The following is a 19285-nucleotide window of genomic DNA, read 5'->3' as shown; positions in this document are numbered from 1 at the left end:
CAGCGGAAACTTAGGTGAGAAAATAACTTGGAAATAGATTATCTCATAGTGAAGAGCCCCTACGGCCATGGACAACAGAACAGTATCATGAGTCACATGGGAAGGCTGTAGAGGTCCCCCGTCAAGAGCCTCAATGGCAAGTGGAGTGTTACGCAGCTGCAGAGGAATCTAGTGCTTCGATACAAAGGCAGCATCAATAAACAGGCCTGCAGCCCCAGAGTCTATTAGAGCCTGTATCTCGACGGATGACTCAGCCCAAGAAAGGGTAACCGAAACCAGGGGCTTATCCTTCTGGATAGCTGGGGATGAAACTATGCCAGCTAAAGTCTGTCCGTGACAGGACCTCAAGGTTTGGGCATTCCCTGGACAGGTAGGACAAGACTTCAAAAAGTGACCTGCCTGGCCACAATAAAGGCACAATTTCTCCCTCCTCCTATGGGTTCTCTCATCCACAGAGAGACATGTGAAGCCCGAGTGCATGGGTTCATCTTCACAGAACGACTCTGTACCAGGAGGCATGGGAGGTGAGGGAGGCAAGGGTGGGACTACAAAGTTCGGAGACAAATGTACAAGAGGCTTCTTAAAAGGAAGTGTTTCTCTGAGTCTGAAGTCACTGAGGATGGCAAACGTGAACAACCTCTCCAGCTTAGTGGGTATATCTCGGGCTGCTATCTCATCCTTGATGGTATCCGAGAGACCATGAGAAAAAGCAGCCACGAGGGCCTCATTGTTCCAAGCAACCTCTGCTGCCAGAGTACAGAATTCAATGGCGTAATCAGCAACAGTTCTCGTACTCTGTTTGATGGACACGAGGCACTTGGCAGCAGAAGCGGAGCGTGCGGGAACTTCAAATACCCTTTTAAAAGAAGCCACAAACTCAGGGTAACTCAAGACAACAGGTTTTTGCCTCTCCCATAGAGGGTTTGCCCAGGCCAAGGCGCTATCAGAAAGCAAAGATATCACAAAACCTACTTTGCTTCTGTCCGTGGGAAACACCTAGGGCAGCATCTCAAAGTATATCTCAGCCTGGTTGAGAAACCCTCTGCATTGGACTAGATCGCACCCAAATCGCTGGGGAAGCAGAGCGGAACCAGACATACCTTTTATAGAGGTTATACTCGAGGCGGGTGCCTGCACAGAGACTGGCACAGCAGCAGCAGGGAGGGTCTGCAACACAGGTTGTACCAGAGAAGCCACAGTGGGAGATTCCAGGTGAGCCGTGCCACTCAGGAGCGTTTGTAACGCCATGGTAAACTGATCCATGTGGTGATCCTGCTCATCCAATGTAGAAAAAATATTACCAACAAGTGGATTGACTGTATCTTCTGAATTCATGGCCTTCACCTACTATCAGGAACCATGAATCAGACTGAGACAGAAGTATAGTTAAATCACACTTGTTTAATAATAATAATAATAATAATAAAAAGGTAAACAGAGTAAACATAGTCAAAACATAGCCAGAGTTCAGGAACCGGAACGGATAGTCAGACAAGCCAAAACATCAGGGAGCCAGAGATGAGCGTAGTAGAACAGCAAGCAGGATCTGGAGCCAGAAGGAATGTCAGCCAAGCACATCTTTAACAGGAACACAGGAGAGCATCTCTAGAGATATGACCAAGGCAAAAGACAGAGATCATCTGGGCTAGACGGCTTAATTAGACAGGACTGACGAGCAGGATATCATCAACAGGTGAGTCACTGTGCAGAGAAAGGAGCTGGCAATTAGCAGACAGCTGAGCGGCCAGCTTTGAGAAGGAAGGGCTGAGCCCAGCCCTGACGCTACCCAAACGCTATCATTGATCTACACCCACCTTGATTGTTGTCCCGCGTTGGCTGACATCTGTTGGCACGCTGCCACAGCTCCTGGAAATGTAATCCTCTGGGTGATTTGCAAACTTCAGTGCCACACCATCATTACACTGACACCCTGTGAGTAACACGCCCTAGGGAGATTTTTCATATCCATCCTATTGTTGCCTTTTATTAGGATTGCCTAAAAAAAACTTTTTTAGAAACCAATATAATTATAGTTTTCTACCGCAGATCCAGTTCATGTGCCTCGCTCCAGAAGATTGGCTTCAGCCATGAAACGCGTCGAGCTACAGATTCCGTGTACTTCGTTATGCCCATCCCAACTACTTTATGTTTATTACCTCAGATAATAGGATCCATGGGTGTCCGTGTCAATCCCTCATGGGATGATTTACCTAATATCTATGATAGGGATCTATGAGGCCCCACAACGGAGCATTATTGTGTGTGTGTGATCCATTGGACTATGTATTGCCTTATTGTATAATCTTGTGTATCATCAATGTTGGGGAGGCCCTAGATTATATTGTCTATAATGTATTTTTATATGTTCAATCATGCATATTGTTCGATTTTGTATCATTACCATGTATGAATCGAATTGGTTCTAATGTAATGTAATGTAATGTAATCCCTTCCCCTGGTAAAAGCAGCACACACACAGTACACAAACACCGGCTAGGCACACATTTAACCCTTTGATCGCCCTAGATGTTTAACCCCTTCCCAGCCAGTGTCACTCGTACAGTGACAGTGCATATTTTTAGCACTGATCACTGTATTAGGGTCACTGGTTCTCACAAAGCATCAGTAAGGCCACTTTCACACTGAGGCGTTTTACAGGCGCTTTTGCGCTAAAAATAGCACCTGAAAATCGCCTGTAAACTGCCTCTTCTGCAGCCCCAGTGTGAGAGCCCAAGCACTTTCACACTCAGGCGGTGCGCTTGCAGGACGGGGGAAAAAAGCCCTGTAAAGCAGCATCTTTGGGATGCTGTATTTAGCGCTCCTAAATCGCCCCTGCCATTGAAATCAATGGTCTGAAAAGCACTTCGACAGCGGCACTTTGCAGGAGCTTTTAACCCTTTTTCGGCTGCTAGCACCCTGCTAGCGGCAGTATAGCGCCACTAAAACTAGCGGCCAGCACCTCCATGTGAAAAGTGCCCTAAGTGTCCAATTGTCCACTGCAATATCGCCCATCCTGCTATAAGTCACTGATCTCCGCCATTACTAGTAAAAAAAAGTTAAATAAAAATTCCATTATATATGCCTATTTTGTAGGCGCTATAACTTTTTTGCGCAAACCAATCAATATGCGCTTATTGAGATTTTTTTTTTTACCAAAAATATGTAGTAGAAAGCATATCGACCTAAACTGATGAAGAAATTTGATCTTTTTACATTTTTTATTGGATTTGTTTTACAGCAGAAAGTAAAAAAAAAATTTTTTTTTTTTTTTGAAATGTCGCTCTTTTTTTTGTTTCCAGCGCAAAAAATTAAAACCTATTTTTAGCTCTGATCGCTTTATAAATGTCAATGGTCCTAAAAAAAGTGTCAAAAGTGTCTGATCTGTCCGCCGAAATGTCGCAGTACCGCTAAAAATCACTGATCTGCGCCGTTACTAGTAAAAAATAAAAATGCCATAAATTTATCCCCTATTTTGTAGAAGCTATAACTTTTGTGCAAACCAATCACTATACGCTTATTGCGATTTTTTTTTTTTTTTTTACCAAAAATATGTAGAAGAGAACATATATTGTCCTAATCTAATTAATAAATGTGCTTTTTTTAAACATTGTTTTTGGATATTTATTATAGCAAAAAGTAAAAAAATATAGTTACTTTTTCAAAATTGTTGGTCTTCTTTTGTTTATAGCGCAAAAAGTAAAAAAAAAAAAAAAAAAAGCAGAGGTGATCAAATATCACCAAACGAAAGCTTTATTTGTGTTGGGGGGGGACGTCAACTTTATTTGGGTACAGCGTTGCACGACCGCGCAATTGTAGTGCCATATCGCAAAAAATGGTCTGGTCATGAAGGGGGTAAACCTTCTGGAGGTCAAGTGGTTAATCACAATAGGTGCCTGTTTTTCACTTTTTTTTTTCTTTTTAAGGTGGACTATGCCTTTAAGCGACGAGGCGCGTGCACAGTAGAAAATCCGCGCACGCTCGACACCATCCATTGGCTTTGGCATGGACGCGCTCCTCCGCAGGGATGCCGGCGTGCCGCTTTGGTGTGACCCCCGCAGAGCGCAGACAGCGCGGAGTGCAGAGCAGGACGGAGCGGAGCGCGGCGGTCTGGCTGCGGGGGTTGCGGGGCGCTGACAGCGATCAGCGGGAGTTGTATGGAGTCCATGGAGTCGGAATAAGGAGGAGCTGTGACGGCTCTAAGGGGGGGTGGGGCGTCGCTCCATAGGCAGTGGTGTAAAGTTTTTGGTGGGGGCGGCGTATGGTGGAGCTCTTCTAACACAAGAAGACAGGACCGAGCTGGAGAGAAGTTTCATCTCAACCAGTGAAAGATCGGCAGAGGAGACTTTCCAAGGGAGAGTTCCCAGACAAGATTCAGGGAGGTGGGGGGAGGGGGGGAAGAGACTTAATTGGGCACCAGCCTTGGCACTACCCCTTGTTTCTTCACCCTGGCACCAACCTTAGGATTACCCTCCTGGTTCTGAAACAGCTCCTGACATTACCTTTTGAGTTACCCCTGCCACTATCCTTGGCATCAGTCCTGGAACTGCTACTGGCATATAATCCTTCGAATTACGTCTGGTGCAACCCTTGGCACTACCCCACTGGAACACCCCCCGGAACTCTTCTTTGCATTACCCGAAGTACCACCCCTGTAACTATTCCCTTTGGTACTACCCTGGATTTGTCCTTGGCACTACTTCTGGTCCTGTACCTGGATCTACCGCTGCTCAGTCCTTGGCACCACCTTTGGTTCTGTAGGTAGAAACTGCTTCTGGAACTATTCTTTGCATATCCCTTTTGCTACCCTCAGCAATACCCCTGGCATTATCCTTGGCACTACCCCCCATAACTGCTCCTATAAATATTCTTTGCTATCGTCAGCAATACCCTTGGTACCCCCCCCCCCCCCCCCATAACTGCTCCTGGAGCAATTAGTTGCATATCACTTTGCTACCCTCAGCAGTTCCCCTGGCATTATCCTTGGCACTACCCCTGTAACTGCTCCTGAAACAATTGCAGTACCCATAGTGCTACCAGTATTGTACCGGGAACTGTTCCTGACACTACCTCGTGGCACTACCTCTGGTGCTACACTTGGCACTAACCCTAGTACTGCCTCCTATACACTGCCTGGCACTACCTTTGGCACTCACCCAAACTAGGGGCGGGAGATGGAGGTGCACATTGGACTCGGGGGGGTCTACAAGCAGCCTCCGGGAAAAATGATACGTGGAGCCTTTGAGAATCTTTTTTTGAGTGTCAGGGAGGCTCTGCAAGGTGAGAGGAGATCAGCTGCTTCTCTAGACACCTCCAGCCCCATCTCTGCCTGTGTTCATCCCCATCCCACCTGGAACGAACCCTCAACCTGGACCGAAGTCCGGGGCACCCCGTGGAGAGAACCGCAGGGGGCGCAGCCGGATCCGCCACCCTGTAGCCCAAGGAGCCAGGCGCCCCAGTTCACGCTCAGCAGCTGCACCACCGAACTGAAGGAGATCCTGGGTGAACAGGGGGGGATGCCGGAGGAAGGCAACTCAGAGCCAGCATCCAAAGAAGGTTATCCAGAGAGCATCTCCGACAGTGCCAAAGAGATCTGCAAAGCAGTGTCCGTGTCCCTGGGACTCAGCATGGAGGCACTGGAGCATCTGAGCGCCGCAGGGGAGGGGCAGAGAGGCGACTGCATGTTCGCGGGGCCCCCACATCATACGATGGACGCCCAGACGTGCCAAGTGGCTGAAGAGGACAAGAGTGACACCTCATCCTCCCAGTACCGTGAAGGTGCCTTTAGGAGGGCTGGCCAGAGTACTTATTCTGCTGGCAAAGCCCCAGAGGATGGCAGTTCATTGCCCACAGAAGATAAAGAGCAGCCCTGCACCGACATGGCACTGCCAGAGCCAGGAAGCTTGAGAAGCCGTGGGATGGAGGTCATGCCGAGCCTGACCTTATACAAGCCTACTGCATTTATGGAGGACGCTTCTGCTTACCCGGGCAGGGACTACTACAGCTTTCAGATGGCACTCGCTCCACATGGCAGGATAAAAGTGGAGAGCCCCATTGAGTTCGCTGGCAGCGCTTGGGGGGGACCGAGCAGATACAGCGAGTTTCCCGGCTTTTCCCACTGCGGCCCATCTGCCAACTGGCATTCCCTCTTTGAGGAAGGACAGGCCACTGCTTCTTACACAGATTCCAGCTTGTACAGCTATCCACGGAGCCACGTACCGCCTGGCCCGGATGGTGAATTCTCCGCCGAAGCTTGGTATCCAGCGACCGCCATGTTGGGTAGGGTTCCATATGGCAGTCCCATGAAGACCGAGATGAACCCATGGATGGACGGCTACCCTGGTGCATTCGGAGAGATTAGGTAGGCACAGCCTGATTTATTATTATTATTCTACTTAGAAGGCCTCCATGCTTTTTGAATTTCTTTTTGGACAGAAAATTAATTATTGTTGCAGGTTCGATTAAAAGTGTCTGCTGCCATTTTGTCGCATCAAACACCTATAGCCGTATTCACTAAATGCAGAACGCGCCACACACAAACCAAAGTAATACATAGTATCAAGTTGAAATTTACTACATGTCTGTAACGTTGCATTAAAGCCGGAAAGTCAGTTTGTTGCAGTCATTTGAGCGATTTATGGACTTGCGTACATGGGCGTTGTCATCAGACTCTGTTTTTTTTTTTTTTTTGCTGCGTGCATCTGAACGCAAACTCTGTGTTTGACCTGCTACACAGGTGCATCCAAGTGGAACCTACTGGATCCAAAAGAAATGCAAAGCAGGTGAAACGCCAACCTTAGAGCGGTCAAAACGCATGGCGGGAATAAAACCCGCCAGGCTACACGAGCTTCTGACTGTTCACCGTTATCACTTCATTATGCAATAAGTGTGAGAAGATGCAGCACTGGACAGCGTCAGGAGATGATGGCCCCGTTGCTACCTCCTCCTATAGTAGTCTCTGCACCGTTGGGGGGTTATTTAGGGAGATATAGAAATAAATCATGGGATTTTAGGTCATTTATACCAGTATTTTCTGGCATGTATGTGCACAAATTATTTTAGGAACTTTTCTCCTACACGGTCTTTAGTTTGAGTAGCAATCATTTCTGATCTGGTATTACGTGACATCCAGTTCTGCGTCAGGACCAGATGCACAAAGGTCATTGTCTTTCCGAGTAACCGGCGTGATTCTAGGTCAGGACCGGTTCTGCTAACCGCTCTTGATGGACGCGCGTTCCAAACTTCCACCGCGTATTGACGTTTCATAACTTTCTGAGATTGCTCTTGCTTGTAGGAGATCAATGCAACAGTTACAGCTTTCTTTTCTATATCCTATCTAGTTAGTTTTCACGGTAATCTAAAGGATCCTTAAAGTTTGGAGCTGCCAATTTTGATGAAAAATTGGCAAAACAAAAAGTTTAAATATTGTTATATTATAAAAAAAAAAATTGTTTATTTTTTTATAATAGCAATGTTTGTTTTTTTATAATAACATTGTTATATTATATATAAAATAAACATTATTATTTTATAAAAAAATAAACCTTTTAAAAATTAAATTTATATATATATATATATATATATATATATATATATATATATATATATATATATATATATATATATATATATATATAAATCTGGTGCAGCTGTGCATGGTAACCAATCAGCTTGTTCTATTAAGCTTTTCCACTTTCTAGTATTAGTAAATCAACCCCTGCTATACTATTAAACAGAATATATATATATATATACACACACATTGTTATATTATAAAACAAAAATAACACTTTTTTTTTTTTTTTCTTTTAATAAAAAAAAACAAACATTGTGGGGTTGATTTACTACAACTGGAGATTGCAAAATCTGGTGCAGCTGTGCACAGTGGCCAATCAGCTTCCAACGTCAGCTTGCTCGATTAAGCTTTGACAATAAAACCTGGAAGCTGATTGATTTCTTTGCAGAGCTGCACCAGATTTTCCACTCTCCAGTTTTAGGCTGGCCATACATGGTCGAATTGTGAAAGAATTTTCTTTTGAAAATCAGAAAATGTGTGTGTTTTGTGTTATGTGATCCGATGGTGCCAACCATTGATTTCGAAATTCGGCCAACCAAGCCTTCAATTTCTCCTCATGTTGCTACAGAAAAGATTTTGTGGCTGGGGATCTTTTCTTTTTGGGAATTTTCTTTTCTTGCACATTTCTTTTTCGATTAGAAAAATCGCTCGTTTTTCAAAACATTACCAACATGTCCGATTACTCAAATTCGATAGCCGCACGAAAATCGGCTGTTGCTGCCACTCACCAATGGTGCGAAATACGAATGAAAATTCTTAGATAAGATTTTCGAAAGCAAATTCTTTGGAAATTTGACCCATGTATGGCCTTGCCTAAGTAAATCAACCTGTTATAGTATAAAAAAACAAAAACAAAAAAATTAAACATTGTTATGGTCATCTGACCTTGCACATGGCATACCATCAAGGTATTTTCACTTATAAGGCATAAAACTGTTACTTTTTTTGTTTTTAGAGTGAATATTAAACTTAAACTTATATTATGAAAAAAAAAAAAACATAATAAAATAAAATAAACTTTTTTATATTATAAAAAAAAAATTAAATAATAATTAAATAAACATTCTGGGGTTGAGTTACTACAAATGGAGATCAGAAAATCTGGAGCAGCTGTGCATGGTAACCAATCAGCTTCTAACGTCAGCTTGCTCAGCTAAGCTTTGACAATAAAACCTGGAAGCTGATTTTTTTTTTTTTTTTGCAGAGCTTTTGCACACTGCAGTTTTAGTAACTCAATCTCTGTTATGTTATAAAAAAAAATAAAAAAATAAAAACATTAAACATTGTTAATTTATGAAAAAAAAATATTGTTATAAAAAAAATAATATTAAAATTAAACATTGCGGGGTTGGTTTATTGAAACTGGAGATTTCAAAATCTGGTGCAGCTGTGCATGGTAGCCAATCAGCTTCTAACGTCAGCTTGTTCAGTTAAGCTTTGACAATAAAACCAGGAAGCTGATTGTTTTTTTGTTTGCAGAGCTGCACCGGATTTTGCACTCTGCAGTTTTAGTAATGCAACCTCTGTTATATATATATATATATATATATATATATATATATATATATATATATATAAATAAAACATTAAACATTGTTAATTTATGAAAATAAAATATTGTTATAAAAAAAAAAAATAAAATTAAACATTGTGGGGTTGATTTATTGAAGCTGGGGATTTAAAAATTTGGAGCAGCTGTGCATGGTAGCCAATCAGCTTCTAACTTCAGCTTTTTCAGTTAAGCTTTGACAATAAAACCTGGAAGCGGATTTGTTTCTATGCAGAGCTGCACCAGATTTTGCACTCTCCAGTTTTAGTAAATAAACCCCTCTTATATTATAAAAAACAAACCAAAAAGTTAAACATTGTTATATGTTCCTCTAACCCTGCACATGGCACACCATCAAGGTCCATTTATTTTCAGGTATAAGGCATAAAACTGTTACTTTTTGTTTCTAAAGTGAATACTTCATATGCAGAATTTAAAAATAGAAACCTTATCTATGTTTGTTACTTAAAAAAAAAAAAAGTATCAATCAAGTAGAAACAACATTCAAAGAACTGAAAACATACCCAAGTTTGTTTCCCCTTTAAAAAATGTATCAATCTTAGAAGAAGCAGAATTTAAAGAACAGAACTTGTACCCAGTGATGGTTACCCTTTGAAAAAAAAAAATACTGTATATGTATCATTGTTAAAAAAAAAAAAAGGATTAGAATGGAAAAAAAAAGAAAAAAAAAAAAAAGGTACCTAAAGCATGTTACCCTTTAAAAAAATACTGTATATGTATCTGTTAAAAAAAAATCAGAAGGAAAAAAACCCAGAAAACTTAGAGACAGTTACCCTTTAAAAAATACTGTATATGTATCATTGTTAAAAAAAAAAATAGAATGAAAAAAAAATAAACAAAAGACGTACCCAATGAGTGTTACCTTTAAAAAAAAATATTGTATACTGTATGTATTATTGTTAAATAAAAAATAAAAAAAAACAGAAAAAACATAGTCAATGATTGTTATCCTTTAAACAATACAATATATGTATCATCGTTCATAAAATCATAATATGAAAAAGATAAACAGAAAACATTTCCATGTGTGTTAATCTTTACAAAATATATCTATCATTCTTCGTAGAAGCATCATTCATAGCGATAGCAGAAATAGTTTTTGAAGTACTATTGATTAATTGATCTCCTGAAGTAGTATAGATTTAGTGATCTGCCACGTTTGGCCAGCGCTGTAAGACATATGGCGGCTATAACAATTATCGCTTGACATATTAGGACTGAGCGTCTTCTACACCATCTAATGCTCTAGTCAGTCCAAAGACTTCATGGTGAACGATGGTGGTGTGATCAATGGCAATGGTCAGATTTCGGTATACTGGAGTAGTAGTACTTTGGTAGTACTGTAGTATATATTGTTAAAGATAAAGAGGCTGATTTACTAAAAGTAGTTGAGAATGTTCACACAAGTCTGAATAGTCACTTGAGTTATCCAATCAGGTTCAGATTAAATAAGTAAACAGGGATTTGCCTTGGATAACGGAAGTGAATTTATTGTTTGAATGTTCTTGACTCCTTATGCAAGTCAATCTGTTGCAATCGGTTCTTCCTTGCCAGAAACTCTTCTCCCAATTAAACTAGTAAATCAAAAAGGTAGCACAAAGGTTCTGCTATTTTATTATAATTACTCATTACATTGCCAACATATTATGCAGTTTTTTTAGATAGGTAGGGAGCAAGAGCACACAATCTCTCTCTCTCTCTCTCTCTATATATATATATATATATATTTTACATTCACATTAGTTCCTGCCCTCAAGGAGCTTGCAATCTATCTATAGATCTAAATAGATAAAATAATAATAATAAAAAATAAAAATAATTTAAAAAAATGATAGAGATATATATATATAGATATATATATCTATATATAGATATATATATCTATATATATCTATCTTTATAGATAGATATAGATCTATATCTATATATTTATATATAGATATAGATCTATATCTATATATTTATATTTATATATAGATATAGATCTATATCTATATATTTATATTTAGATATAGATATAGATCTATATAGATCTATATCTCTCTATATAGATATAGATCTATTTATTTATATTAAATTCACATCGGTCCCTGCCCCCAAGGAGCTTGCAATCCAAGGTCCCTATCTCACACACATACTGGGGCCCTATTTAATCTTTAGACCACTTAAACTACCAGCATGTCTTTGAAGCGTAGGAGGAGGCTGGAGTACCCGGAGGAATCCCATGCAAAGCACAGGGAGAAACATTGAAACTCCATGCAGGTAGTGCCGTGGTTGGGAGTTGAACCGATGACTCTGGTGCTGCAAAGCACAACTATAATATATGGACTATAACCATATCTAAGTTTCAGATCGCAGACGTATTGGTAGGTCTTTCCGAATTGGAAATAAACATTTATGCGAAGGTATAAAATATATGTAAAGCACTGCGTAAAATGACGGCGCTATACAAGTACCTGAAATAAATTTAATAAAATGTTGAAGAAGTAAAAGGGTGTAGCACTGACATCTATTATACCTTCACGTTCAAAGGGAGGCAAATGTTAATAAATATTAATAATAAATTAATATAAATATATTATAATACAGTGCGGTCTTAAATATTATTGACAATTACATATTTGTTATTATTGAATATAACAATATTTATTATTTATTTCAGATTAACTTAACATTTGTTTTAAATATATATATATACACACACACATATACTGTATAGAGAGAGAGAGGGAGATAGCGCTATGTCTCTCTCTTTCTCTCTAATATATATATATATATATATATATATATATATATATATATATATATATATATATATATATATATATATATATATAAATTTTTTTTTTTTTTTTTTTTATTAAATATTCTTAATAAGGAAAGGAAAACCAGGTCATTATTTGATAGATTTAGAGCTGGTTCACACCACATGCAGTGCATTTTTTTTCTGCATCAGAAATGCACAGATAGGTTATATGGTTTCCAATAACATAATTCACACCAGTGCATTCCAGTTCCAGAAAAAAAAAAGTTGAACATGCTGCATTTTTTCTGCACTGGATTGTACTGGAATGCTGTAAAACACATCAAAAATGCACTTGAACACACCGGAAGGCACCAAAAATGCACTGGAACCCACATGTCCTTATTTAAGGGCCAGTTCACATCACATGCAGTCCAGTGCGTTTTTTTTTTTTCCTGCATCAAAAACGTATGGAAAGTAGGTTATATGGTTTCCAATGGCATAGTATACACCAGTGTGGTCAGTTCCAAAAAGAAATAAAAAAAATGATGCATCTTTTTTGCACTGGGTTGTACTGGAGCACAGCAGAACACACCGGAACGCACTTAAACACACCAAAAATGCACTGGAACACATCCTTATTTAAGGTTATGGAAAAAGAGGGGGAAAATGCACTGGGCCGCACCAAAAATGCACTGGAATGCATCAATAACATGTCTAAAAAAGCATCCGGGACACATCTGGACTACATTTCTATGGTGTGAACTGGCCCCTAAGGTGAAGAAAAAAAAGGGGGGGATAAATGCACTGGAATACATCAAAAACGCATAAAAATTGCACCAGAAACGCTCTGGAAACGCATCAAAAACATGCATGCAGAAATGCATCTGGAACGTATCCGGAATTCGTTTCTATGGTGGGGGATAAATGCACTGGAACACATCAAAAACGCATAAAAATCGCACCAGAAACGCATCAAGAACGCACATGCAGAAATGCATCTGGAACGCATCCGGAATGCGTTTCTATGGTGTGAACTGACTCTTTAGGTGAAAAAAAAAAAAAAGAGGGGATAAATGCACTGGAAAGCATCAAAAGCACATACAAATCACACCAGAAACGCATCATCAAAAACGCACATAGAAGAAATGCATCCGGACTGCGTTTCTATGGTGTGAACTGGCCCTTAAGGTCATGTCAGACATATTATTTTTGCAGATTGGATTTTATTTTGGATTTAAAAAGTTTTCCTTTTTAAGATTTAAACGCACAGTCAGTCATATTTTGAGGCCTTGCTGGTTAAATATAAAAATACGCCACAATCAGGTTTATTTCATAAAGTCAATGTACAAAAGAGTAGAAATCCAGCAAATAAGCAGTCGCCATCCATTGTAGTGACAGCTTTAAGCTGATGAAAGGTAAAGTCTGTTGCTTTGTTTATTACACTTTATTGTCCTTGTTGTTTGTTTTTGTTTTTTTTTGTTTTTTTTGTTTTTTTTTTTGTTTTTTATCCTTCTATATACAGTCGTCCTTTAAACTTCTAACCATCCCTTCAGTAGGCTTTCGGAGTACAAATCCCCTGGATTGGATTCCCAAGGCTGCGGTCACTTTAACTGGCAGCTCCTTGTATTTGTATTTAGTGAGTTTGCAGTGGAATGTGTCCTTGTGATGTTTATCATTTTTTTTCTCTCCCCCACCCTATTTTTTGCTTTCTAATTGTGAGAACATCTGTGATGTCTTTGGGCTTTCAGGAAGAAAACGTTTTATGGGATGCCAGCCTATCGACCAGATTACCAAGCAGTAATTTCTGAAACATGTTGGCATGTTAATTGAATGCTTATTATGAAATTGGATATTCAAAGTAATTTATAAATAATAATATAAATACTTTACACCACACTAGGTACTTTAAAGATGGAGCTATTCTTGTGCTATATTTTGTAGTTTTAACATCTTATACTAATACAATCTTATTTTTACTTAATTATTTTTTTTAATTCATTTTTGTTTTTTGTTTTTACATTTTAACAATGTGTTGGGGAGAGGTGCTGTATATAGTCTTTTACATAAAATTTTGGCAACTTGTGGTATGTTGAGAAAGTCTACATTTACCTAGTGGTGGCTGTGAAATGGTCCACCAGTCCTTGGTGTTTCAGTTTGGGTCATGTGTCTTTTAATTTAATTTAATTTTTTAAATGTTTTGCTTGCTGGGATGGGTTATGTATTGTGTTGGAATTTACCATTATTCACTCAGCTGTCTGCGCACCCAATGCCCTAAATTATCAAGAACTCTTACATTTTTTTTTTCTTATATTAGTATAATCTTTTTTTTATTTTACTTATTTATTTATTTATTTTGACATTTCAACAATGTGTTGGGGAGAGGTGCTTTATATAGGCTTTTACATAAAATTTTGGCAACTTGTGTTATGTTGAGAAAGCCTACATTTACCAAATGGTGGCTGTGAAATTGGTCCACCAGACCTTGGTGTCATGGCTCTTTTATTTTATTTATTTATTTTATTTTTTTGCTTGCTGGGATGGGTTATGTATTGTGTTGGAATTTACCATTATTCACTCAGCTGTCGGCGCACCCAACACATTTTTAATCCGCGCAGAGTAATACTACTGCGATGGATAGCGAATACCACCCCTACTATACACGACTGGGCTGTTGAACATAGTAAACTACTAGCATTTGGGTGAAAAAAAATTTAAAAAATCACACGCAAAGAGTTACTCTAAAACAACAGATACAGGATCGTTTACATGAAGCGGGGGATGGGCTATGATCACAAAATATGGGCCAGGATAAGGTATCAGGGATGATAGAACACTATATGAGACAAGATGACCAAAATAAGGCGTGCAAATTGGCAAAATTTATTTTATATATATATATATATATATATATATATATATATATATATATATATATATATATATATATATATATTATTAATTTTTTTTTTTTTTTTTTTTTTTAGCTAGGTAGTTGGTGTATATTTTGTGGAGTACCTTTATTAGAAAACACTGGGATGGAGTGTTTTTTTTTTCTTTTCTACTTATCTACCCAGTGCAGCTTTAGTGTCTGTATGATGTTTTGTTTTATTGTTTTGTGAAAAATTAAATAAAATCTGAAAAAAAAAAAAAAAATTAAACCAAACTTTGACCAGTGCCATTTTTTCCTTCCCAGGGATTGATCGTAAAAGAAGCTTAGATATAACTTCCCATAGATGGTTTAAAACCACCAGCTTTGGTTAAAAAAATAAACCAGTTTTTTGTGAAATAAATAAATCAAATGTGATATAGTTACACAGTTAAGTTGAAAAAAAGACACAAGTCCTTCTAGTTCAACCAATAACTAAAAACAATAAATCTAAAAAAAAAAAAAAAAATGAAACCAAACTTTGACCAGTGCCATTTTTTTCTTCCCAGGTATCGACCATATAAAGAAGCTTTGATATAACTTCCCATAGATGGTTTTATCTTTGGTTTAAAAAAATTAACCAACTTTTTGTGAAATAAATAAAATCTGATTAAAAAAATCCACACTTTGACCAGTGCCATTTCTGTTTTCCCAGTGATTCACCATATAAAGAAGTTTTGACATAATTTCCCATAGGTATTTTTTTAAACCAAAGGTAAGACAAACCAACTTTTTGTGAAAAAATAAATAAAATCTGGTAAAAAAAAATCCACACTTTGACCAGTGTCAATTTTTCTTTCCTAGGTATCAACCATATAAGAAGCTTTGATAGAACTTCCCATAGATGGTTTATTTTTTTTAAAGCAAAGAATTAAAAAAAATCTATGAGAAGTTCTTTCAAAGCTTCTTATATGGGTTGATACCTAAGAAAGAAAAATTGACACTGGTCAAAGTGTGGATTTTTTTTACAAGATCTTATTTATTTTTTTCACAAAAAGTTGGTTATTTTTCTTAAAACCAAAGATAAAACCATCTATGGGAAGTTATGTCAAAGCTTCTTCTATGGTGGATCACTGGGAAGACAAAAATGGCACTGGTCAAAGTGTGGATTTTTTATCAGATTTTATTTATTTTTTCACAAAAAAGTTGGTTTTATCTATGATTTTTAAAAATTAATCATCTATGAGAAGTTATATCAAAGCTTCTTTTACAGTCAATCCCTAGGAAGGACAAAACGCCACTGGTCAAAGGTTAGATTACATGTTTTTTTTTTAAATCAGGTTTTATTTATTTTTTCACAAATAGTGTTTATTTTTTTTACAGCAAAGATAAAACACACTTTTTGTGAAAAAAATAAATAAAATCTGATTTAAAAAAAATGCAATCCAACCTTTGACCAGTGCCATTTTTTCCTTCTCAGGGATTGACTGTAAAAGAAGCTTTGATATAACTTCCCATAGATGGTTTTATCTATGATTTAAAAAAAAAAAAAACTTTTTGTGGAAAAAATAATTAAAATCTGATAAAAAAAATTCACACTTTGACCAGTGCCAATTTTCCTTCCCAGTGATCCGCCATAGAAGAAGCTTTGCTATAACTTCCCATTGATTTTTTTTTTTTTTTTTAAGCCAAAGATAAAACAAATAAATAAAATCGATTTTTTTTTTTGTGAAAAATGTAATAAAACCTGATTTAAAACATGTACTCCAAATGTTGACCATTTATTTTCTGCCATTTTTTTTCCCTTCCCAGTGATCGACCATTTAGGAAGCTTTGGTATAACTGGGTTTTTTCTTTGGTTTTAAAAAAAAATAAACTCATGGCGTTGGGTCTCCTGTGTAGAGCGTGAAACAGTTTGAGATCCTGGAGTCACCTCGTTACATGTAAGATACGAAGGGTCCATTATCTTGGCTTCAAGTTACAGCATTCGTTCTGTCCATTACAAGAGAATGTTTTTGTTTCCTCGTGACGTTTTCTTTTTTCGTAACGATTTGTTATTGTAAACCGAGAAAAAAAAAAAAAAAAGGTGCTTAAAACAACTCCTGCAACTACAAGTCGGTGGCCTTTGTAAAAGGTTTGCTACAACAGCCTTCTGTGTATTTTTGTGTATCGAACGACTTCTGTAAAGGATACACGATTCATTTTTTTTATTTTTTATATATACATTTGCCAGCCATGGGTTTGAACCTCTTACCTGCCCCGGCCTTTTTGGGCCACTACATTTGAATTATGTTATTTCTATGAGGAAAGCCTTCTTCTGTTTTAGTCATCTGAACTTTTTAGAAAAACCAAGTCACATTTATTTGGTGGCATTGGGTGGATTCTAACTGAAGGAACATTTGGCATCTTAGTTGTGGTCATAGACTACATACAGGACTGGATAGCATAACAATATATACCGAGTACAATCGATCATTAACCATAAAGTTACGGCAGCTTGTGGGTTCAAGAAAGAACACCTGTTCATATGAATGGAGACTACGGGCGCCAACGTGGCAGCATTTGTTGTGATTTTGGAGTGTTACTTTGTAGTCCTCTTCAGTTTGCAAATTGCACTCAATGGGCTAAATTTTCAAAAATAAAAGTCCAGGGCAAAAACACCTTTTCAGCCCCGCGACTGCCTTTTTTTTTTTAGTCCTGTGACTGTAATTTTTTTTAGTCCTGTGACTGTCATTTTCATCTCATTGAGCTGGGTAACATTCACTAAACTTTAAAAAGCAAAAATGACAGTTGCAGGACTAAAAAAAATGACAATGACAGGGCTGAAAAAAATGACAGTCACAGGGCTGAAAAAGTGACAGTCACAGGACTGAAAAAGTGACAGTCACAGGACTGAAAAATGACAGTCACACGGCTGCAAAAATTACAGTCATATTAATAAATAAATTACAGTCACATGGCTGAAAAAATGACAGTCACATGGCATTACTAAATAAATGACAGTTGGCTGACAAAAATGACAGTCACATTAATGAAAAAATTACAGTCACATTACTAAATAAATGACAGTCACAGGACTAAAAAATGACAGTCACAGGACATTAAAAAAAAAAGGCCAGTCACAGGGCTGACAAAAATGACAGTCACATGACATTACTAAATAAATGACAGTCGGCTGACAAAAATGACAGTCACATGGCTGAAAAAATGACAGTCACATGGCTGAAAAAATGACAGTCACATTACCAAATAAATGACAGTCACAGGGCTAAAAAAATATAACAGTCACATGGCATTACTAAATAAATAAATGACAGTCACAGGACTAAAAAATGACAGTCACACTACTAAATAATAAGTGACAGTCACAGGATTGAAAATTTACAGTCACATGGCTGAAAAAATTACAGTCACCTTAATAAATAAATGACAGTCACAGGGCTGAAAAAATGACAGTCACAGGACTAAAAAATGACAGTCACATGGCATTACTAAATAAATAACTGACAGTCACAGAGCTGAAAAAAATGACAGTCACATTATTAAATAAATAACAGTCACAGGGATGAAAAAATGGCAGTCATAGGATTAAAAGAATGACAGTCACATGGTATTACTAAATAAATAAATGACAGTCACAGGACTGAAAAATGACAGTCACATTACTAAATAAATGACAGTCACAGGACTGAAAAATGACAGTCACAGGACTAGAAAATGACAGTCACATGGCATTACTAAAAAAAAAGGCCAGTCACAGGGCTGAAAGATGACAGTCACATAAATAAACAAATGACAGTCACAGGACTAAAACATGAGAGACACAGGACTGAAAAATGACAATTACATGATTAAATAACTGACAGTCACAGAGCTGAAAAAATGACAGTCACATTCATAAATAAATGACAGTCACAGGGCTGAAAAAAAAGATCCCTATCCTTGTATAAAGCTCGGTGAATTGATTCTCATGCATTTATACAGGTCTGATGTAAAATAAAGTGATAAAATCATAAAAACCTGGATTTTTCTGTGTATTTTTCTTGCCAGTTTTGCTCACTACAATTAGAAGCAGATGTTTTCTTATCTCGCTTCTTTGTTTTACGAAAATAAATAATAGATATTTCAGTGGTGCCAGTGATTGATGGGCACTGACGTGATACAAGTCTCCGATGTAGCATCAAGTACTATGAAGTATATCATATTAAAACGCATAAGCAGCGGTAATCTTCCAGTGTGTAATATTTATGTGTGTGCTAGAAATAATGCCATATTGTCCGTGAACCAAGGAGGGCTCTCCAAATATTAATGACCAGCAGGTGCAGCGAGTGGTTTGGGGTAAAGTTTCTACACCTGTTTTTTTAATTTTATTTTGGAAAAACTGGATTATCTTAATCTGCATCTGATTTATCGAAATACTTTTTTTTTTCCCTGGTTGACCAGCGTTAAGCATCAAGCCCGGCTGGCTGTCCCAGGCCAACAGGAGTTCACGGAGCTATAGCAGAAGAATGACTTCTTTACTAATTTATC

The 19285-nt window shown here is 37.8% G+C and overlaps 1 protein-coding gene across 1 annotated transcript in view; it reads left to right on the top strand.

Moving 5' to 3' along the window:
• The first annotated feature begins 3957 nt into the window (after nucleotides 1-3957).
• AR (androgen receptor) overlaps nucleotides 3958-19285 on the top strand; it is a 354006-nt gene continuing 338678 nt past the window's right edge. Inside the window, exon 1 of the mRNA XM_073600215.1 lies at nucleotides 3958-6358. Within this exon, the coding sequence (XP_073456316.1) occupies nucleotides 5172-6358 (1187 nt within the window). The 5' untranslated portion in view covers nucleotides 3958-5171. The remainder of the gene's footprint in view (nucleotides 6359-19285) is intronic.

The sequence above is a fragment of the Aquarana catesbeiana genome, linkage group LG09, assembly GCF_042186555.1.
Source record: "Aquarana catesbeiana isolate 2022-GZ linkage group LG09, ASM4218655v1, whole genome shotgun sequence".
Lineage (NCBI taxonomy): Eukaryota > Metazoa > Chordata > Amphibia > Anura > Ranidae > Aquarana > Aquarana catesbeiana.
Note: the sequence above shows the minus strand (reverse complement) of the source record. Positions and strands in the feature narration are given on the sequence as shown.